Below are 18,205 nucleotides of genomic sequence, written 5' to 3'. Positions count from 1 at the left end.
ATGGAGATTTAATGTTAAAATTTGTTATGTTAGGCCCTGGCCGGTTGGCTCAGTGGTAGAGTGTCAGCCTGGCGTGCAGAAGTCCCGGGTTCGATTCCCAGCCAGGGCACACAGGAGATGCACCCATCTGCTTCTCCTCCCCTCCCCCTCTCCTTCCTCTCTGTCTCTCTCTTCCCCTCCCACAGCCGAGGCTCCATTGGAGCAAAGATGGCCCCGGGTGCTGGGGATGGCTCCTTGGCCTCTACCCCAGGCGCTAGAGTAGCTCTGGTCACAACAGAGCGACGCCCTGGAGGGGCAGAGCGTCGCCCCCTGGTGGGCAGAGCGTCGCCCCCTGGTGGGCATGCTGGGTGAATCCCGGTCGGGCACATGCGAGAGTCTGTCTGACTGTCTCTCCCCGTTTCTAGCTTCGGAAAAATAAAAAAATTAAAAAAAAATTTGTGATGTTAATATTGAAACACAAATGGAGCAGAAATGGAACTCTGCTTGAAATTCTTTGACCATTCTAATCTAATCCTAGTACCAAGCGTGAGTTATTTTTAGTGTATCTATGTATTATTACAAATTTAACGACAAATAACATTATGTTAGTTTCAAGTATCCAACATGACTCGGTTAATGTATATACTGCAAGTGTTCACCACCATGCCTTGTTAACATTTATCACCACATAGAGTTACACACTTTTTTCTTGTGATGAGAACTTGACAATTTTCTCTTTTAGCGGTATACTCTATTAGCAATTTTCAAATACACATCACGGTAGTAATAACTTTATTATCATGTTATATTATATATATATATTAATATATAATTAACACCTACTATTATTTGCCATGACCAGCTCGGCAATGGGTGTGCATGAAAGGAAGGCACTGGAGGGCTTAAGAAAAAACGCACAGACACAAGATAGAGAAAAAATGGGAACAGGGGACTCCCAGCCTCCAGGACTGAGAGCCCAGATCTCTGCAGCCTCATTGTATTTATTTGTTGTTAATGTCCAGGGTTTCAAAAAGAGGAGCCACAAAGGAATGAGGCAGCAACAATACTGCAAGTGGAGGACGGCAATCCCTCCAGGATTGAGGTGCCTTAGAGAGATCAGTTATACAATTTATTAAGCAGAAACATGACATCACGCATAAGAAACAAACAGAATACAGTGTCCAATTTTATTATTTAGTTTTGCAAAACTGACTAGATTTCTCTTGCTCTTTGTGAGACATAACATCACACCAACTACTGTCTGATTTCTGACCTGCAGAAATCTCCAGCAGGGCCAAGTATCCGTGTCCTTGAGACTTCCCTGGGCATGACTGCCTTTAGTCACGTGTGCTTGGTCTTGACCTTCACTTCCTCAGGATGGGAACAGAAAGTCACTCAGCGCTTTGGCTTTCCTCCAACATTTATTTGTGTCTTTTTTCATCAAGCAAATTAGCAGGACCTGGATCAAATTAGCCTAGAATGGATTCATGGGGAGAAAGATGACTAACTCATACTTTCAGGCATGTAGGAAATGGTTATAGGGATCAACTGTTTTCTATAAACAATATTATCAGTGCTTGCTGGGGCAGTGTTCTGCCCACACAGGACTTGGCGTTCCAAAGTCCACACCAAAGTCTTGTTTCAGAGCAGTCTAATATCTCGCTATTTTCCTACAGTTTTAAATTACAGTAACCATGCTCTATATGACGTCCTCATAATTTAATTACTTTATAATTGGAAGTTTATACCTCTGACCACTCTTACCTATTGTGCCCACCCTTGCCCTCTGCCTCCGTCAACCACCAATCTATTTTCTCTCTCTATGATTTCAATTTTTATAAAAAAGATTCACATGCAAGTGAGAATATATGGTACTTGTCTTTCTGTATATATATTGCATTTTATTCATCTATTCATTTATCGACAGATACTTAGGTTGCTTCACCATCTTGCCTATTGTAAAGTAATGCTGCAGTAAACATAGGGGCACATGTGTCTTTTCAAGTGAGAATTTTCATTTCCTCAAAGTAAATACCCATGAGTGGAATTGCTGGATCATAGAGCAGCCCTATTTTTAATTTTTGAAAAACTGCCTTACTGATTTACATAGTGGCTGCCCCAATTTACATTCCCAGAACCAATGCAACATAGTTCCCCTTTCACTTTTTTTTTTGTGTGTGTGTGTGACAGAGATAGAGAATGGGACAAATAGGGACAGAAAGACAGGTAGGGAGAGAGATAAGAAACATCGGTTCTTCGTTGCAACTCCTTAGTTGTTCATTGATTGCTTTCTCATATGTGCCTTGACCAGGGGGTTACAGCAGACCAAGTGACCCCTTGCTCAAGCCAGTGACCTTGGGTTCAAGCCAGCGACCATGGGCTCAAGCTGGTGAGCCTTGCTCAAACCCGATGAGCCCACGCTCAAGTTGGTGACCTCGGGGTTTCAAACTTAGGTCCTCCGCATCCTAGTCTGATGCTCTATCCACCACACCACCGCCTGGTCAGACCATAGTTCCCCTTTCTGAACATTCTTACCAATGCTTATTATTTCTTGTCTTTTTATAATCCAGCTTGAGATTTGCTAGACTGCTCAGTGATGTTCACTGTGGGGGGCATAATCATGGAAATCCTGCTTTCTTTAGCTTTACCTGCACAAGACAATCTTCTTTACCATATATGATGAGTCCGGGGTGCATGGCAGTTGAACTGGGTACCTCTTGTTCACTTGCTCCTAGGGTAGGGGCAGACCCAGGTTTTATGGAGCCAGATGTTTATACAAATGTTGAGATCACTGCTTTGAAAAAACATTACAAAATGTGGCACGCATGAAATTTTCTGAAATGAGAAAATACATCACATCAAGTCACAAAAGCTAAAGTGCTAAAAACCAAAATATAAGACAATTCAGAAAGATTGCAGACTATTTTCTTTTTTAATTCAGTGAGAGGAAGGGAGGCAGAGACAGACTCCCAAATAAGCCCCCATTGGGATCTGCTGCAATCCACCTGGCAAGCCCAGTAGGGGGTGATGCTCTGCCCATCTGGGGCATTGCTCCATTGCTCAGCAACTGAGCTCTTCTTAGAGCCTGAGGCAGAGGCCATGGAACCATCCTGGGGCCAACTCGTTCCAGTCAAGCCATGGCTGCAGGAAAGAGAGAGAGAGTGAGAGAGAGGGAAAAGGGGGGAGGGGTGAAGAAATAGCTGGGCACTTCTCCCATGTGTCTTGAATGGGAATCAAACCTGGGACTTCCGCACCTCAGACCAATGCTCTACCACTGAGCCAACTGGCCAGGGCCAGTACAGACTATTTTATTAGCAGTATGATACACCTGTCTGGGACACCTGCACAACATATGCTCCCCACAGTTTTTTACTGATACCCTCTGATTGCCCTTTTATAGGAGAACAGTTCTCTTATATCATAATAAATGTTAAAATTATATTAATAAATATTTTTGCATAATAATATTATATTTATATAATATAGAGAATAAAAAGAGAATTTAGTTTTCCCCCAGCATGCTTGATTGAAATATTTTATTGCCTGTGTAGTTTAATAAATATTTTTTTAATCACACAACTTTTACTGAGAATGTCTGAACTGTTTCACCTCATTATCATATTTGAGAAAATGTTGATTAAGTTTTTTTCTCTCATAAAAATAAGCAGTAGAATTGCAGGTGGTTCCCACACATCACGCCAGCACTTGCTGGGGCTTTGAAAAGGGGGCTGAGTGTGTGGGGGTCCTGAAGATGGAGTTTTCTGAGCTTTAAGGCAGCAAATCTTTTGCTGTGCTGAAGTTCAGTTTTTGAGGTCCCCTGTGACTGGGGCGAGATCTCCCACCACATGACCCATTTAGAAGGGATCAGTGCACCGTCAGCATCCCACAGACCACCAAAGCCTTGAAGGCCAACACTTGTGTATTCCATGTTTCCCAAAGCCCCTCAGAGCAAAGGGGCTTTAACACTCAACATTGCCCCTGGGTTCCACCCTCCACTGGAGTTGGGTCTACATTGCTTTCTCTCTTGCCAGCTCTTGAGTGGTCTAAAGAAAATTTAAAATGATCTTTTCCTTGATCTTACAGTAGTTTCACTTGGATGTTGAGTCCCCCTGAGGCACTGGGACCAGCTCTGACCGCAATGCTCCCGGAGTGACCTCCTTCTTGACTTAAACCTCATCTGTGAGGTGACCACTTTCAGAGTCACATCTGGACAAGGCTCTCAACCTCTGGGGGCCTCGGTATATCCACTTGCAGGGGTGGGTGGGGGAGGTGAGACAGGATGATTTCTCAGCCCCCACCACATCCCCCACGACCTGTGGAGACCAAGTTCCCCTTCCTGTTGGGGCATCCTCAGCCCCACCCCACAGCTGGGCATTTCAGTATCAGACACAGTGACTTGGACCCGCTCTGCCCTGTCAGATACAGACATGGTGCCCCTGCTGCTGCTGCCCCTGCTGTGGGGGGGTGAGTGGGCCCAGGGAGGGGGGACGGGCAGGTGGGGAAGGTGTGGGTGCTTCTTCTGAGCCTCCGTGTCTCTGCAGGGTCCCTGCAGGAGCAGCCAGGCTATGAACTCCAAGTGGAGGAATCGGTGGCAGTGCAGGAGGGTCTGTGCGTCCACGTGCCCTGCTCCTTCTCCTACCTGGGGAGTTCGTCTCCTTCCCATTATACAATCTATACGTCCTTGTACCAGAATGGGGCCTACCCAAATTATGCTGATCCTGTGGCCACAAACAACCGAGGTAAAAAAGTGAAGAAAGAGTTCCAGAACCGATTCCTCCTCGCGGACCCAGGGACCAACAACTGTTCCTTGAGCATCAGAAACGCCAGAATGAGTGACTCAGGAATCTACTACTTCAGACTGGAGAGAAGCTATTATAGGAAATATAATAAGAAGTTGAATTTGCAGGTGACAGGTACGGCAGGGGCCCAGGAGTTGACCCAGGGAAGTGGGACCAGATCTTAAAACAGGAACAAGACACTGGGACACTCCCTGATCGAGGCTTTGGGCTCATGGTGGTCAGAAGAGACTCAGGACCTGGGGTGAGATGGAGCCCTGTGGCACATGACCCTTTCAGTGGTCCCCAACCACTGAGGTCCAAGCACCTCCCTTTCTCTCCTTCAGCCCTGACAGACAAACCCAACATCCATATTCTGGAACCTCTGGAGTCTGGCCGCCCCACAGAGCTGACCTGCAGCCTGCCAGGAGCCTGCAAAGAAGGAAGCCCTTTCACGTTCTCCTGGGAGGGAAATGCTCTTGACTCACTGAACCCTCAGACCCTCAACTCCTCAGTGCTCACCTTCACCCCGAGGCCCCAGGACCACGGCACCAAAGTCACTTGTCAGGTCAAACGCCAATGGCCTTTGCTGACCGTGCAGAGAACCATCTGGCTCAATGTCTTTTGTGAGTATTGTAAGAATGGTGGCATACCTGGGAGTAATGGAACTGACGTGTGTGTGCGCGCGCACGCGCGCGCGCGCGCGCGCATGTGTATAGCAGGAGGCTAAAGTAGAGAACACTCATGCATGGATCTGAGTGTAGCTGGAGATGGACCAGAGGACAGTAATTCCACCTTTCTGATCCCAGCGCCCCTCCTTGGGTAACATACATTCTGATTCTTCCTTCTGAAGTGGGGCCATGTCTTTCTGTCTCAGATGCCCCCCGGAACATCACCATAGGCATCTCCTTCAGAAATGTCACAGGTAGGAAAGAACCTTGACCCTCTGGGGCAGGGACCTGTCCTTAGTAACCTCCAGCGAGTGGGTGCCTGCTTCTGTATTCCACCACCACCCCCGTCTCTCTCTCTCTATCTGTCTCACTGTCTCTGCACTTCTCTCCCCAAAGCCCTCAAGATTCTGCAGAACACTTTCTCCCTGCCCATCCTGGAGGGCGAGGCTGTGCGGCTGCTCTGTGAGGCTGACAGCAACCCCCCTGCCGAGCTGAGCTGGTTCCGGGGGTCCCCAGCCCTGAACGCAACCCCCATCTCCAGCACCGCGACCCTGGAGCTGCCCCGAGTGGGGACTGCGGAAGAAGGGGAGTTCTCCTGCCAGGCTCGGCACCCGCTGGGCTCCCAGACCATTTCTCTCAGCCTCTCCGTGGTCTGTGAGTGTGGGGACATGTGGGGGCATGTCACCTGGGTCCTGGGAGGGCAGAGGCACCGCTGACCCTGCTATCCCTCTCCACAGACCCCCCACAGCTGCTGGGCCCCTCCTGCTCCTGGGAGGACCAGGGTCTGCACTGCAGCTGCCCCTCCTGAGCCCAGCCGGCCCCCTCCCTGCGCTGGCGGCTGGGGGCGGGGCTGCTGGAGGGGAACCACAGCAATGCCTCCTGCACGGTCACCTCCAGGTCAGCGGGGCCCTGGGCCAACAGCTCCCTGAGCCTCAGCCTGGAGCTCAGCGCTGGCCTCAGACTGAGCTGCGAGGCCAGCAATGTCCACGGGGCCCAGAGCGCCGCTGTCCTGCTGCTGACCCGTTGGGTCTTTGGAGGACAGAGTCTTTGGGAGACAGGAGTGGGTCACAGAGAAGATCGAGTTGGGGGAGGGGCCCGGCCTGGAGGGGGTGATTGCTAGGACAGGGCCCTCCAATTCCTGCAGTAACTGAACCTACAGCGGGTTCTGCAAGGAGGTGGGGGACAAGAGACTGAGTCCTGTGGTGGGTGGTCTCACGCCCTCTCCTCTGCAGGGAAGTCCGTGTCCCAGAGAGGAGTGGTTCCTGCGGCTCTTGGAGGTGCTGGTGTCATGGCCCTGCTGTCCCTGTGCTTGTGTCTCCTGTTCCTTTACATGTAAGTCTGTGTCCCTGGGGTACAGGGAGCTGGGTTGTAAGGAGAATAAAGAATCACTGAATCCTACAAAAACAGAGCAGAGTAGTAGCAGAAGGAACTTTTTGAGGGGGCAGGGTAACAGCTTTACTGAGATAAATTTCCACATATTTAAAGTGTACAATTCCATGGCTTTTAGTTCAGTCATGGAGTTGTGCACCCATCACCACAATCAACTTTAAAATGTTATTTGCTCAAAATAAAAGAAGGAAAAAAAACCCCACATCTTTTGTCACCCTGCCTCCACCGACCCCAGCCCCAGTCACCCCTGACTATGTCCTGTCTCAGCACCTGCCCATTCAGCCCAGTTCATGTGAATGGACTCATACAGTACATGGTCCTTTGTGACTGACTTCTTTCCCAGAGCATGGTATTGTCAAGGGTCCTGTGTCAGTGCTTACTTTTTATTTCCAAGTAATATTCTATGGTATGGATGTGGCACATTTTATTTGTCGTTTCATTTATTGATGGACATTTGGGCTGTCCCTACTTTTTGGTAATCGTGAAGAAAACTGTTATGATCACTTGTGTACAAGTTTCTGTGTGTAAAAGTGGTCTTTCGTGATGAAAATTCAGTCTTGGACAAACGCCTGATCATCTCACTTGCATGTCAGGAGGGTCTCCGAGTCTGGTCCCAGGGTCTGGGTGCCTCAGTCATCCTGTCAGGGAGTGGGGGCCCCTACCCACCTGTGCCTGAGCCACTCTGGCTGCTGACTTCTTTCCTTAGAGTGAGAGCCCGCGGGAACCCAGCAGCCGGGAGACCCAAGATCAGGGATGGTGAGGACCCTGTGGTGGGAACAGCCACCTGGGTGAGTGGTGGGGGTGTCTTCTCATGCAGTGTGGGGGGCGGGGCTTGTCCATTCAATGAGTCCAGACTGAGCTCCTCAGCATCTCCCTGAACCGGCCCCTCTGTGGTCAGCCGGACAGACAGCTGGGAGCTGACTTCCCTCCATCTCCTGGAGCCCATGGTCAGCCTCCTGCCCACCCTGCTGACCACTGAGCCCACTTCCCTCTGCTGGGTACAGGCTGCCAGAACCATCTCCCCAAAACTGTTACATTCTATTTATTATGGGCATGTTACCTCACATCTCTTCACTTCAGTTTCCCTATCTGTAAATGGAGACAATAAAGTTATCATTCATATTGGGTTTTTGTGAGGATGAAATGTGAATATTAATTCATGGATATTTTCTAATCAATTGTTGTATTAGAAAATTTTCAAAGAAAGGGTGAATAGTTGAGTTCATGAGAAATGTGTATGGAATAAGAGGATGAATGCAAGTGTTCCATCAGCCCAACTTCCCCTCGGGACCATGTCTGCCTTATTCTTCTCTGACACTGTTCTCCCCCCATCACTCAGGGTTCCAGGGAAAACCCTGGGCCAGACAGGCTCCCAGGAGAAATGTTGCACACTGGAGACGCCCCTCCATCAGAGGAGCAGCAGGAGCTCCAGTACGCCAACCTCAACTTTCATAGGATGAAACCACAGGAGCCTCAGGACCAGGGGGCCACCAGCTCCCCTGAGTACTCAGAGATCAAGAAGACAAGCAAGTGAGGACCCGCTCAGAGCTCAGTCCTGGCCGCAGGCATCACGGCCTCTTCGGGGGAAGAAGTCAGGAGTAACTGATGCAGCAGGAGGAGACCTTGTGACAATATCAACCTTAACTCCTGTGTGAGCGTCCCTAGGCAGGGCAGAGAAGACAGGTGACAGGATGACAGGGACTTGGGCTCACATGCAGGCTTCAGTGCTCCCTAAGGCATTGTCATCAAACAGTTGATTTCACTTCTCTGTTTCTCAGTCTCACATTCTGTACAGAGAGTTCATGCATTCTTCGCAAAGGTGGTTGTGAGGATGAAATAGACAAACGCATGGAAATCAACCAACGGAGGTCCATCATATGGTGTGTGCTCAGGGCTTGCTGGTCTCTCTTTTCTTGAACAGTAAGGTCCTGCTGGCAAGTTCTTCTGATGCCAGGGGTCTTCAGGTACAGAGGACAGGGTGGCAGTTTGTTCGTGCCATTTTCCATCTCAGAAGTTTTCATAGCTTCTTCAGGGAGAGACCAGCCCCTGGACCTGGTATCTTGTCTGACTGGGGTCATCTCGCCCCACTTCACTTGTCTATTCTTCCTGCACTTCCTGACTGCCAGTCCCTTCCCTGCCCCATTTAGAGGCTCCATTGCAATCTTTTCTTTTTTTCTTTTTCTTTTGGTGACAGAGACAGAGAGAGACAGAGAGAGGGATAGGGACAGACAGACAGGAAGGGAGACAGATGAGAAGCATCAATTCTTAATTGCAGCTCCTTAGTTGTTCATTGATTGCTTTCTCATAAGTGCCTAGACCAGAGACTAAGTAGAATGAGTGACCCCTTGCTCAACCTAGCGACTTTGGGCTCAAGGTGGTGAGCCTTGCTCAAACCAGATGAGCCTGCACCCAAGCTGGCAACCTCAGAATTTTGAACCTGAGTCCTCCACGTCCCAGTTTGAAGCTCTATCCACTGCACCACCACCTGGTCAGGCCCCACTGTGATCTTTTCCACAGCCAGTCAACCATAAGCAAAAGCTGATTAGGTACTTCATCACCAAAAAGGAGTTTTTCAAGGAAAAAAAATAAAGTTGTGATGCTGTCCATGCAGCCGTAGACAGCCCTGTGCACACACAGGACAAGAAAGAAGCAGGAAGTAAGCCCTCTTTACAGAGGGGAAGAGGAAGTTAAGGGGTGAGGTTTTTATGTCCATAGGTCCGTTGTAACCATAGTTTCTCCTGTAGGGCTCTCAGCACTGCATATGATGTGGCACCATGGGTGACAGGAAGTAGAGCTGGGTACCTCATGTTTACCTGTTCCCCACCGCAGGGGCAATCCCAGGTTTTGTGGAGCCTGATATTTATACAGACATAGAGATAACTGCTTTAAAAGTGATACAAAATGTGACACACATGAATTTTCCTGAAATAAGAAAACACATCACATCAAGTCACAAAAGCTAAAATGCTGAAAACCAAAATATAAGACAACTCATAAAATTACAATTTTTAAAATGGAATTTATTGGGTGACACTGGAGTCAAGCCTTTGTCCTTCACCATTTATCCCCCGATTGAAAAAGTGTGATTTTTTTTTCTTTTTTTCTTTATTCATTTTTAAAGAGGAGAGAGAGAGAAGGCGGGAGGAGGAGGAAGCATCAACTCCCATATGTGCCTTGACCAGGCAAGCCCAGGGTTTTGAACCGGCGACCTCAGTGTTTCCAGGTCGATGCGTTATCCACTGCGCCACCACAGGTCAGGCGAAAAAGTGCCATTTTTATTAGCAGTGTGGCACACCTGTCTGGCCCACCTGCATAACACAAGTTCCCCACAGTTTTGACTGATACTCTTTGATTGTGTCTTTATAGGAGAATAATGGTACTAAATATTAATATTGTTTTAATAAGCATTGATTCTTATAATATTATATTAATATAATATAAAGAAGAAAGAGAATTCAGTATTTCCTCCAGCATGGTTGACTGGCATCTCATTTTCTCCTGTATAGTTTAAGAAACATTCTTTCAATCACACAGCTTGCTACTGGGAGGTCTGAAGTGTTTCATGTCTTTGTCAAATTTGTGAAAACATTTATGAAGTTTCTTTTTTTCATAAAAGAGCAGTGGTTTGCAGGTTGTATCCACAATCACTCGAGCCCTTGGTGGTCTTTGCGAAGGGACCGAGCTCGAGAGGGTCCTGAAGATGGAGTTTCCTGGTTTCAGGTGGCAAATGTGCTGTGTGAGGTCCAGACTTTGGGCCTCTGCCAAATGGAGAAAGAGCTCTGTTTACACATCCTGTTTTGAGTGGTCCTGTGCACGTTGCTCTCCCACAGACCCTCAGACCCTAGAAGACCAACCATTTATGCATCCCATGTCCACCAAAAGCCCCAGAGCAAAGGGCTTTAACACTCATCTTTCCCCCGGGCTGCACCCTCCACTGGAGTTGGGTCTAAATTCCTTTCTTTTTTGCCAGCATTTCTGTGGTCTAAAGAGCTTTAAACATTACCTTTTCCTTTTCTGCTGTTTAGGCACAGTGGGTAGAGCGCCAACCTGGAGCGCTGAGGTCACCATTTTGAACCCTGGGCTTATCCGTCAAGGCACATATGAGAAGTAACCAATGAACAGCTAGACTGAAGCAACTACTTCTCATCCCCACATCCCTCTGTGAAGTCAATTAATAAAATCTTTTTTAAAAATTAATGTTTTGCCCTAGCCGGTTGGCTCAGCGGCAGAGCGTTGGCCTGGCGTGCGGGGGACCTGGGTTCGATTCCCGGCCAGGGCACAGAGGAGAAGCGCCCATTTGCTTCTCCACCCCCCCCCTTTCCTCTCTGTCTCTCTTCCCCTCCCGCAGCCAAGGCTCCATTGGAGCAAAGATGGCCCGGGCACTGGGGATGGCTCCTTGGCCTCTGTCCCAGGCGCTAGAGTGGCTCTGGTCGCGGCAGAGCGATGCCCCTGGTGGGCGTGCCGGGTGGATCCCGGTCGGGCGCATGCAGGAGTCTGTCTGACTGTCTCTCCCTGTTTCCAGCTTCAGAAAAATACAAAAAAAAAAAAATTAATGTTTTTCAGAACTTTAAGTGGTGTCAGCTGGAGGGTGGGTCCCCGTGTCACCAGGACCAGTTTTGACTCTGATGGCCTCTGGGAGACTTCCCTCTTGACTTAAACATCATCTATAAGGTGATAAGTTTCAGATTCATATCTTGATGATCCTCTCAACGTCTTGGGCCTCAGTGTATCCACCTGCAGGGTCGGGTGGGGGGGGGGGGAGAAGGATGATTTCTAGTTCCCCACTGCACCCTTCCATCACCCTCCTGTGGAGCCCAAGTTCCTCTTTCAGATCTGTCACCCCGGAGTTCCTGTTGGGGTGCCCTCATCCCTACCTCACAGCTCAGCATTTCGGTCCCTGACACAGGGACCTGGACCCGCTCTGTCCTGTCAGATGCAGACATGGTGCCCCTGCTGCTGCTGCCCCTGCTGTGGGGGATGAGTGGGCCCAGGGAGGGGAGTTGGGCGGATGGGAGAGGGGTGGATGTGGTGGTTGAATCTCTCTGTACCTGCAGTGTCGCAAACTAGCGCAAATAGTATTTCCAGGTCCTGAGTGGGAATGGTGCAAAATTAGGGAAATAGACTTAAAGAATTAAAAAGAATGGGTTCTAGAGTGCAATGCAAAGCTTATAGATGAAATGGAGAGGCCTCACAAAGCAGCATCTTCCTTTATTTATAGGGCTAAATGGGTCATTAGCAAATCAATGAGATCTTTGATTATGTTTCCAAGGCAACCTAAGAATTTTTTTACCAAGCGCAGAAAACCCCCACCATACATAACATCTTAATTTTACACAAAACAGGATAGAAAAAACTTGTCTCCAGTATTTCCAGAGGACATGGGGGGTAGGATGAGTATCATAGCTAACATGGAGGTGTGGGGAAGGGCTAGACTTTTTTTAATTATTTATTTATTCATTTTAGAGGAGAGAGAGAGAGAGAATGGGGGGAGGAGCAGGAAGCTTCAACTTCCATATGTGCCTTGACTGGGCAATCCTAGGGTTTTGAACTGGCCATCTCAGCATTCCAGGTCGACGCTTTATCCACTGCGTCACCACAGGTCAGGCTAGACTTTTGCAACTTAATCGGGCAAGTGAGGTGGGGGGTTGGGCAGACTGTCAGTTTACAGCCAATTCCCCATACCTTTCCCCCACAAATCTAAACTGCAGAAATCCTGCTGGCTTGTTGGTCCCCAACAGCACCCAGACCAGACGTGGCTAGTAAGGAGAGGAGAACAGATGGGGTCATAATACAATCGTTAGCTACCAGCTTGACATCATAGTGAAACAGAATTGAATCACAAATGACAGATTGCCAACAGGTTTGCCAAGCAAGAGCTAGTTTATCTGATCTCTACTCTCAAAAGATCAAATAGATACTTTAAGTATATTAAAGATTGGGTTTAAAATAAAATTTTAACCTGGAGAGAGCAGGCCTTACCAATTCTTGGTTGTTATCTAATAGCAGCTACTTCCCTGCAAACGAGGTTTGAAGGTGAATGTTAGAGACTGAGAGAGAGCCAGCATGAGGGGAGATGAGTCAGATATCTTCCATCTTTATAGTGGAATGATTCTTCCTCTCCTGAGACCCCTTTTAGTATTTTGAATATGTCAAGGAAAAGTTAGGATATACTTACCTGACTGTAGGTAAGTGCCTTACTTGTTGGAAAGTGGTTTTGGGAGTGTGAGCTGGTAATGGACAGGTGCTGAGAACTCCCGAGTCATTAAAATGATTTTGCTGTTCACAGTTAATAATCTTTTGATTTTTTTTTAAATGTGTCTGCCTAGGCTGGGTAGAGCATTATCATCCTAATATGAAAAGGTTGTGGGTTTGATCCCCAGTTAGGGAATATAAAAGAATCAACCAATGAATGCACAAATAGGTGGAACAGCAAACTGATGTCTCTCTCTCTCTCTCTCTTTTTTTTAATCTTTCTGAAGTGAGAAGCAGGGAGGCAGAGAGACTCTCACATGTGCCCAACTAGGATCCACCTGGCATGTCCACCAGGGGGCAATGCTCTACCCATCTGGGGCATTGCTCCATTGCAACCAGAGACATTCCAGCGCCTGAGGTGGAGGCCATGGAGCCATCCTCAGCACCTGGACCAACTTTGCTCCAATAGAGCCTTGGCGGTGGGAGGAGAAGAGAGAGAGAGAAAGTAGAAGGGGAAGGGTGGAGAAGCAAATGGGTGCTTCTCCTGTGTGCCCTCGTGGGAATTGAACCTGGGACTTCCACACGTTGGGCCAACGCTCTACCGCTCACTGAGCTAGCAGGCCAGGGCTGATGTTTCTCTCTTAACCCTTCTTCTGTCTCTAAAATCAATAAATAATTTAAAAAAAAAACAGGCCCTGGCCAGTTTGCTCAGTGGATAGAGAGTTGGCGAGGTGGGCAGACATCCTGGGTTCAATCCCCAGTCATGTGAGAAGTGACCATCTGCTTCTCTTTCCCTCCTTATCCCCCTTCTCTATCTCTTCCCTTCCCATAGCCAGTGGTTTGATTGATTCAAGCATCAGCCCTGGGTGCTGAGAATTGTTCAGTTGATATAAGCATTGGCCCCAGATGGGGGTTGCCAGGTGAATCCCAGTTGGAGTGTGTGAGGGAGTGTCGTGGTCCAGCCACGACGAGTCTATTATGGGGTCTTTGAACAGGAAATGGTATGGAATTAAATAAATGATGGACAGAGACTTAAAGATATATACATATAGATGGGTTTGAGAGGGTGGCACGGCAAACAGTCTCAACTGTTCCTGAGCCGTAACATGGCTGCTCCCAGAGAAGCATCCGTTTTTATTCAGAGAAAACACATGGTCCATTAGCAATTCAGTTGTTTCTTAGACAACTCAAAGACAACCCCCACCATACCATTCAAATCTAACATTACACCAATAAGAAACTAGCTTCCAGTCTCTTCCGGAGAACATGGGTGGGACAAGTGAGAATCAGGTATAGCTCTTTGTTAACTAGGCAGGTGAGGTGGGGGGTTAGGCCCAGCACCTCTGTCCCCAAGATATCCAGATTGTAAAAACACCGTTTATATCCGATGGCTTTAGGTGACCCCTGTGTTTTGGTCGTTGGACCCCCGCCGGGGTCACTACCCACAGGTTGAGAACCGTTGGTTTAAATGAAGAGCAAAGTCTCCTTGTTGTTTACAGTAAAAAACACCAGCTGAACACTCAGTTTATGCCGTTCAGGTGGGGGTAAATAAAGAAAGGCACCTTATGGCAACTGCAACAGTGAAACCGACGAGACCTGCTCACCACCACCATCAGTATTGCAAGGAATGTAAAGAAAGCGCTTGTAATAAATAAACCTAGATGTAGACATCATGTCAATACCTTCTGGATATGTAGGGTTTTTTGCTTTTAATCGGCAAAAGGAGGACCTAAAATCTGGGAAAACTACAGAGTCACTTGGAGAGTGAGCCAGAGGGTCCTATCCCTGGCCGAGCTCCTGAAAACAAACTCAGACAAAACTCACTGTGCATTAATTAGTGCAGAAACAAAGACAGATTCAGCAAGTGCAAAGGTGACTACATCTTCCCCTGTCCTCGGGAAGCCAGCTCCTGGTTGCGGGGGGTGGGGGTGGGGTGAGGGGGCAGGTGGTGCAGGCTGCCGCCTGAGCTGCCAGCCTTGGGCGCCTCCGGCCAGGAGGCCGGCTGGCTCCTCTAGCTGGAATCCCGGCTCTTCTGGTTCCGCATCAGGGTGCTGTGCTGCCAGTGCCAGCAGCTCCGGCAGAAGTACTTGAGGCACACCTGATCACCACAGAAGAAAGGGCCAGCCTAAGAACTGCAGATTTGACACTGAGAATCTTCCAGGTAGGGGTCAATCTGAACCTTCTTGGTAAACTTGGTGGTTTTGATCTCCACAACAGCAGTGTAAGGTATTTTTCCCCTCTGAGAAGCGCTGACTGGAGAGGAGAGAGAGAGAGCATCATTTGCAGGTGGGGAAGCAGGATCTGGCGAAGAGGGGGGAGGAGTCCGATGAGACCCAGGGAGCCGAGGGAGTCTTGCAGGAGGGTACGAGAGAGAGTTCCTCGGGGGAGTCAGAAAAGGAGGAGGAATCTGGAGCGGAGGGTTACCTGAAGTTTCTCTGGCCAAGAGGATGTGCAGTGTAGAGCAACCGGCACAGAGTTTAGGACGAGAACGCAGATGCCAAAACCCCTGAATAGAAGGGATTTCTGACCACTTCCCAGCCTTCTGGCAATAATTCCGTAAATCAGTAAGGATGTTAAAATCAAAAGTCCCTTCCTGAGGCCACCTGGTCTGGTTATCCAGCAGGTATTGTGGCCAGGCCACGCTACAAAAGAAGATTAGTTTCTTCTTTTTCAGAGAACAATCAATGTTTGAGAGATTCCGGATTAGGCACCCCAGGGGTGTTTTAGAGTCAGATTTGGATCCCTTTGCCCCCATAGTCACCCTCAGTTCTCGGAGTGGTCAGACTTGAGTATTAGCGTCCTAAAAACTCAAGGTCCGGCCACGGACAGAAAAGGTAAAGTGGAAATGCTCCGGACGTCTCCAAAAGCAAATGCACTTGGTCGGAAAAAGAAGTCCCTGACGCAGCTGTGGTTTCGGACAGGGCAGGGATTCTCAGAGGAAAGAACTGAGGCGGGGGAGGGGGGGGGAGGCTGGAGGTGGGGAACTTACCACACAGTGCGCTGAAGTGGGTGGAAGGTTGGAGGTCCTGGCTCTTTCTCGGAGGGAAGGGGAGAGGAGCGATCCTTGCAGACTTCTGCTCCTCCCGGGTTTTGGCACCAAAATGTAAGGTATTTTTCCCCGTGGAGAAGGAAGGAACAGGACTCGGAGCCACCAAGTGTGGTAAGTTCAAAAGGCTTTATTCAGTACAGAGCGTTCCTCGAACGAGATTCACTGGCCTGTAAGATGAGGTCAGGAAAATCGCACATGGAGAGACCGCATGGGTATATTTAAAAAAGGGGTCCCTCTAGGGAAGTCGAGCTAATATGACGTAGTAAAATCTCACTGGCTGACAGTCAGTCACTTTTTTTCCAAGGACTCCTAGGAAGTTTCTTTTGGCGCGCTTGGCTATGGGCAGTCCTAGCCAAAGTTCAAGGGCCTAGCTTCCCCATGTGACCATCCCTCTATCCACCAACCTTACAAGCAGCACTGACAGCTTTCAGGTAACTACATTGGTTATTAAAAGTCACTCGACCAGACCTAATGGGATACTTGTGCTTATCTGTGTCAATCCCGGCATAAACCACTCTACCAAATAAGTCGTTCAGGATGGCTGCCAGGGCCTCAGCATTGAGCAACCCGTGCAGCGCGCCCACAAACACTGTCCTGCTGGGGTCGTCTCTGAGATGGGCTCCTGACAAAGTTGCTGTCGGCCAAGACCCAAGGGATCACTTGCACCTCCTTGCACCGCATCCTTCGGCTGGACATCTTGAAATAGTATTCACTCAGGCCGTCTGGGCTCAGCGGGTCATGGGAGCAAGCTTGCAGCAAGGTTCGGACAGACTTCTCCAGCTCAAAAACCAGATACACATACCCTTTGGGAGGATATCAGGGGTGCTTGCCATCCTTACCAGGCCACTGCACACTCAAAGAGCCAAAAACACGGAAGGTGTTAACCAATCCAGCTTCCATAATATCCCAGGGAACACCACCTAGGAACACTTTGCAAGAGTAGATGGGGCTCTTGTAGTTGTGGGGAGGAAGCTGGCTGCTCCAGGTACAGGTAGCTTCAGTCACAGCTGCAGCCTGCCGGTGCAGCCGGGCCTCTCTCTCTATGCTGAAGGGGTCTTTGGGAGCATCCAGGAGGTCCCAGGATGGCCACACAGAAGCTCCTGGCCATCTCTTTAATGCACTGGTTGGGGCCGGAGTGACTGCAGCAAGAGCGGCTTGCTCTTGGTCCAGTTTGGATCCAACCCCCATTTTCAAAGAGTCTCTGTGGCCACCCCCTGTCAGAGACAGGAAGGGCAGAGGGGAGGAAATGCGGAGGCTTGAGATCAAATCTGAGAGCTGAGCTGATCCAGAGCTGAAGCCCCTGGTGTCCGAGTCCAAGGGGCTGCTGGAACAGGAGTCCAGGATGGGCCATGTGCCCAGGCGGGATCCTCTAACTAAGGGTGCTGGGAACTTGTCCACCAGTCAGATCCAAAGGGGTCCAGCAGGCAGGAAGCTCAAGGGGACTTTCCCAGGACATTGCCCAGTGGGTTGTGGAGCATGCTAAATACCAAGTGTGTGCTTCTCTGGGCTGAGGAATCTGAGTCCTGGGTGCTCCAGGGTAGGTCCCAGCCTGTGAGGCTGAGGGACTGCAGGCCAAGACACAAGTCATTTGCATCTGGGAGGCCCCGGGGAGATTCTTGCGCAGAGGTAGGGAAAAGCATCCTGTTTGTGACTGTTTCTTCAGAGTCCGGGAAGTCTGGCCAATGATCATGAATCTGTGAACTGACGGGTGTACTGCAGGCTCCGGTGAAGTCCCGAGTATTACCCAACATGGCATTTATCCTTTGAAAGACACTGGCATTGCTACATGTGGAGAGAGCTCATGCTTCCTGGTTGTCCCAGCGATCTTTCATCCTTTCTGCTTCCTTCTCCAGTGGGAACGTCATAGGGACGGTGTGGTCCTGTGGGACAGACGGACGGACGGACAGACGAGCCGCTGGCCGGCGCGGCCTACTTGTAGATTGTTTTTTACTTGCTTTTCCCGCTTTTTCGCTCTTGTTTTGTGCTTCTTGTTGAAGAAAATGATTCGTCTTCGGACACAGATGAGGACAAGCTGATGGATGGAAGTTTTGACAGTGATGAGGAGTTATATGAATTTTATAATGAATAAAATTTGAGTCAGTAACATTATATAATACATTTTTTTTTTTAATTTCAGGGCCAAATTTCAG

At 48.9% G+C, this 18,205-nt stretch overlaps 1 protein-coding gene and 1 pseudogene across 1 annotated transcript; one reads left to right on the top strand and one right to left on the bottom strand.

The window, feature by feature from the left end:
• Positions 1-4,360: 4,360 nt before the first annotated feature.
• On the top strand, positions 4,361-10,964 carry LOC136332073 (sialic acid-binding Ig-like lectin 5). Its single transcript, XM_066271337.1, has 9 exons — positions 4,361-4,443; positions 4,521-4,892; positions 5,102-5,380; positions 5,632-5,679; positions 5,822-6,079; positions 6,658-6,757; positions 7,521-7,602; positions 8,154-8,734; positions 10,840-10,964. The coding sequence occupies exons 1-8, from the start codon at positions 4,407-4,409 to the stop codon at positions 8,346-8,348; spliced, it is 1,371 nt and encodes a 456-aa protein (XP_066127434.1). The 5' UTR covers positions 4,361-4,406; the 3' UTR covers positions 8,349-8,734; positions 10,840-10,964.
• Positions 10,965-14,046: 3,082 nt separating this feature from the next.
• Positions 14,047-17,695, bottom strand: LOC136329270 (cytoplasmic polyadenylation element-binding protein 1-like; annotated as a pseudogene).
• Positions 17,696-18,205: the final 510 nt, after the last annotated feature.

The sequence above is a fragment of the Saccopteryx bilineata genome, chromosome 3, assembly GCF_036850765.1.
Source record: "Saccopteryx bilineata isolate mSacBil1 chromosome 3, mSacBil1_pri_phased_curated, whole genome shotgun sequence".
Lineage (NCBI taxonomy): Eukaryota > Metazoa > Chordata > Mammalia > Chiroptera > Emballonuridae > Saccopteryx > Saccopteryx bilineata.
This window is presented reverse-complemented; position numbering and strand designations above follow the sequence as displayed.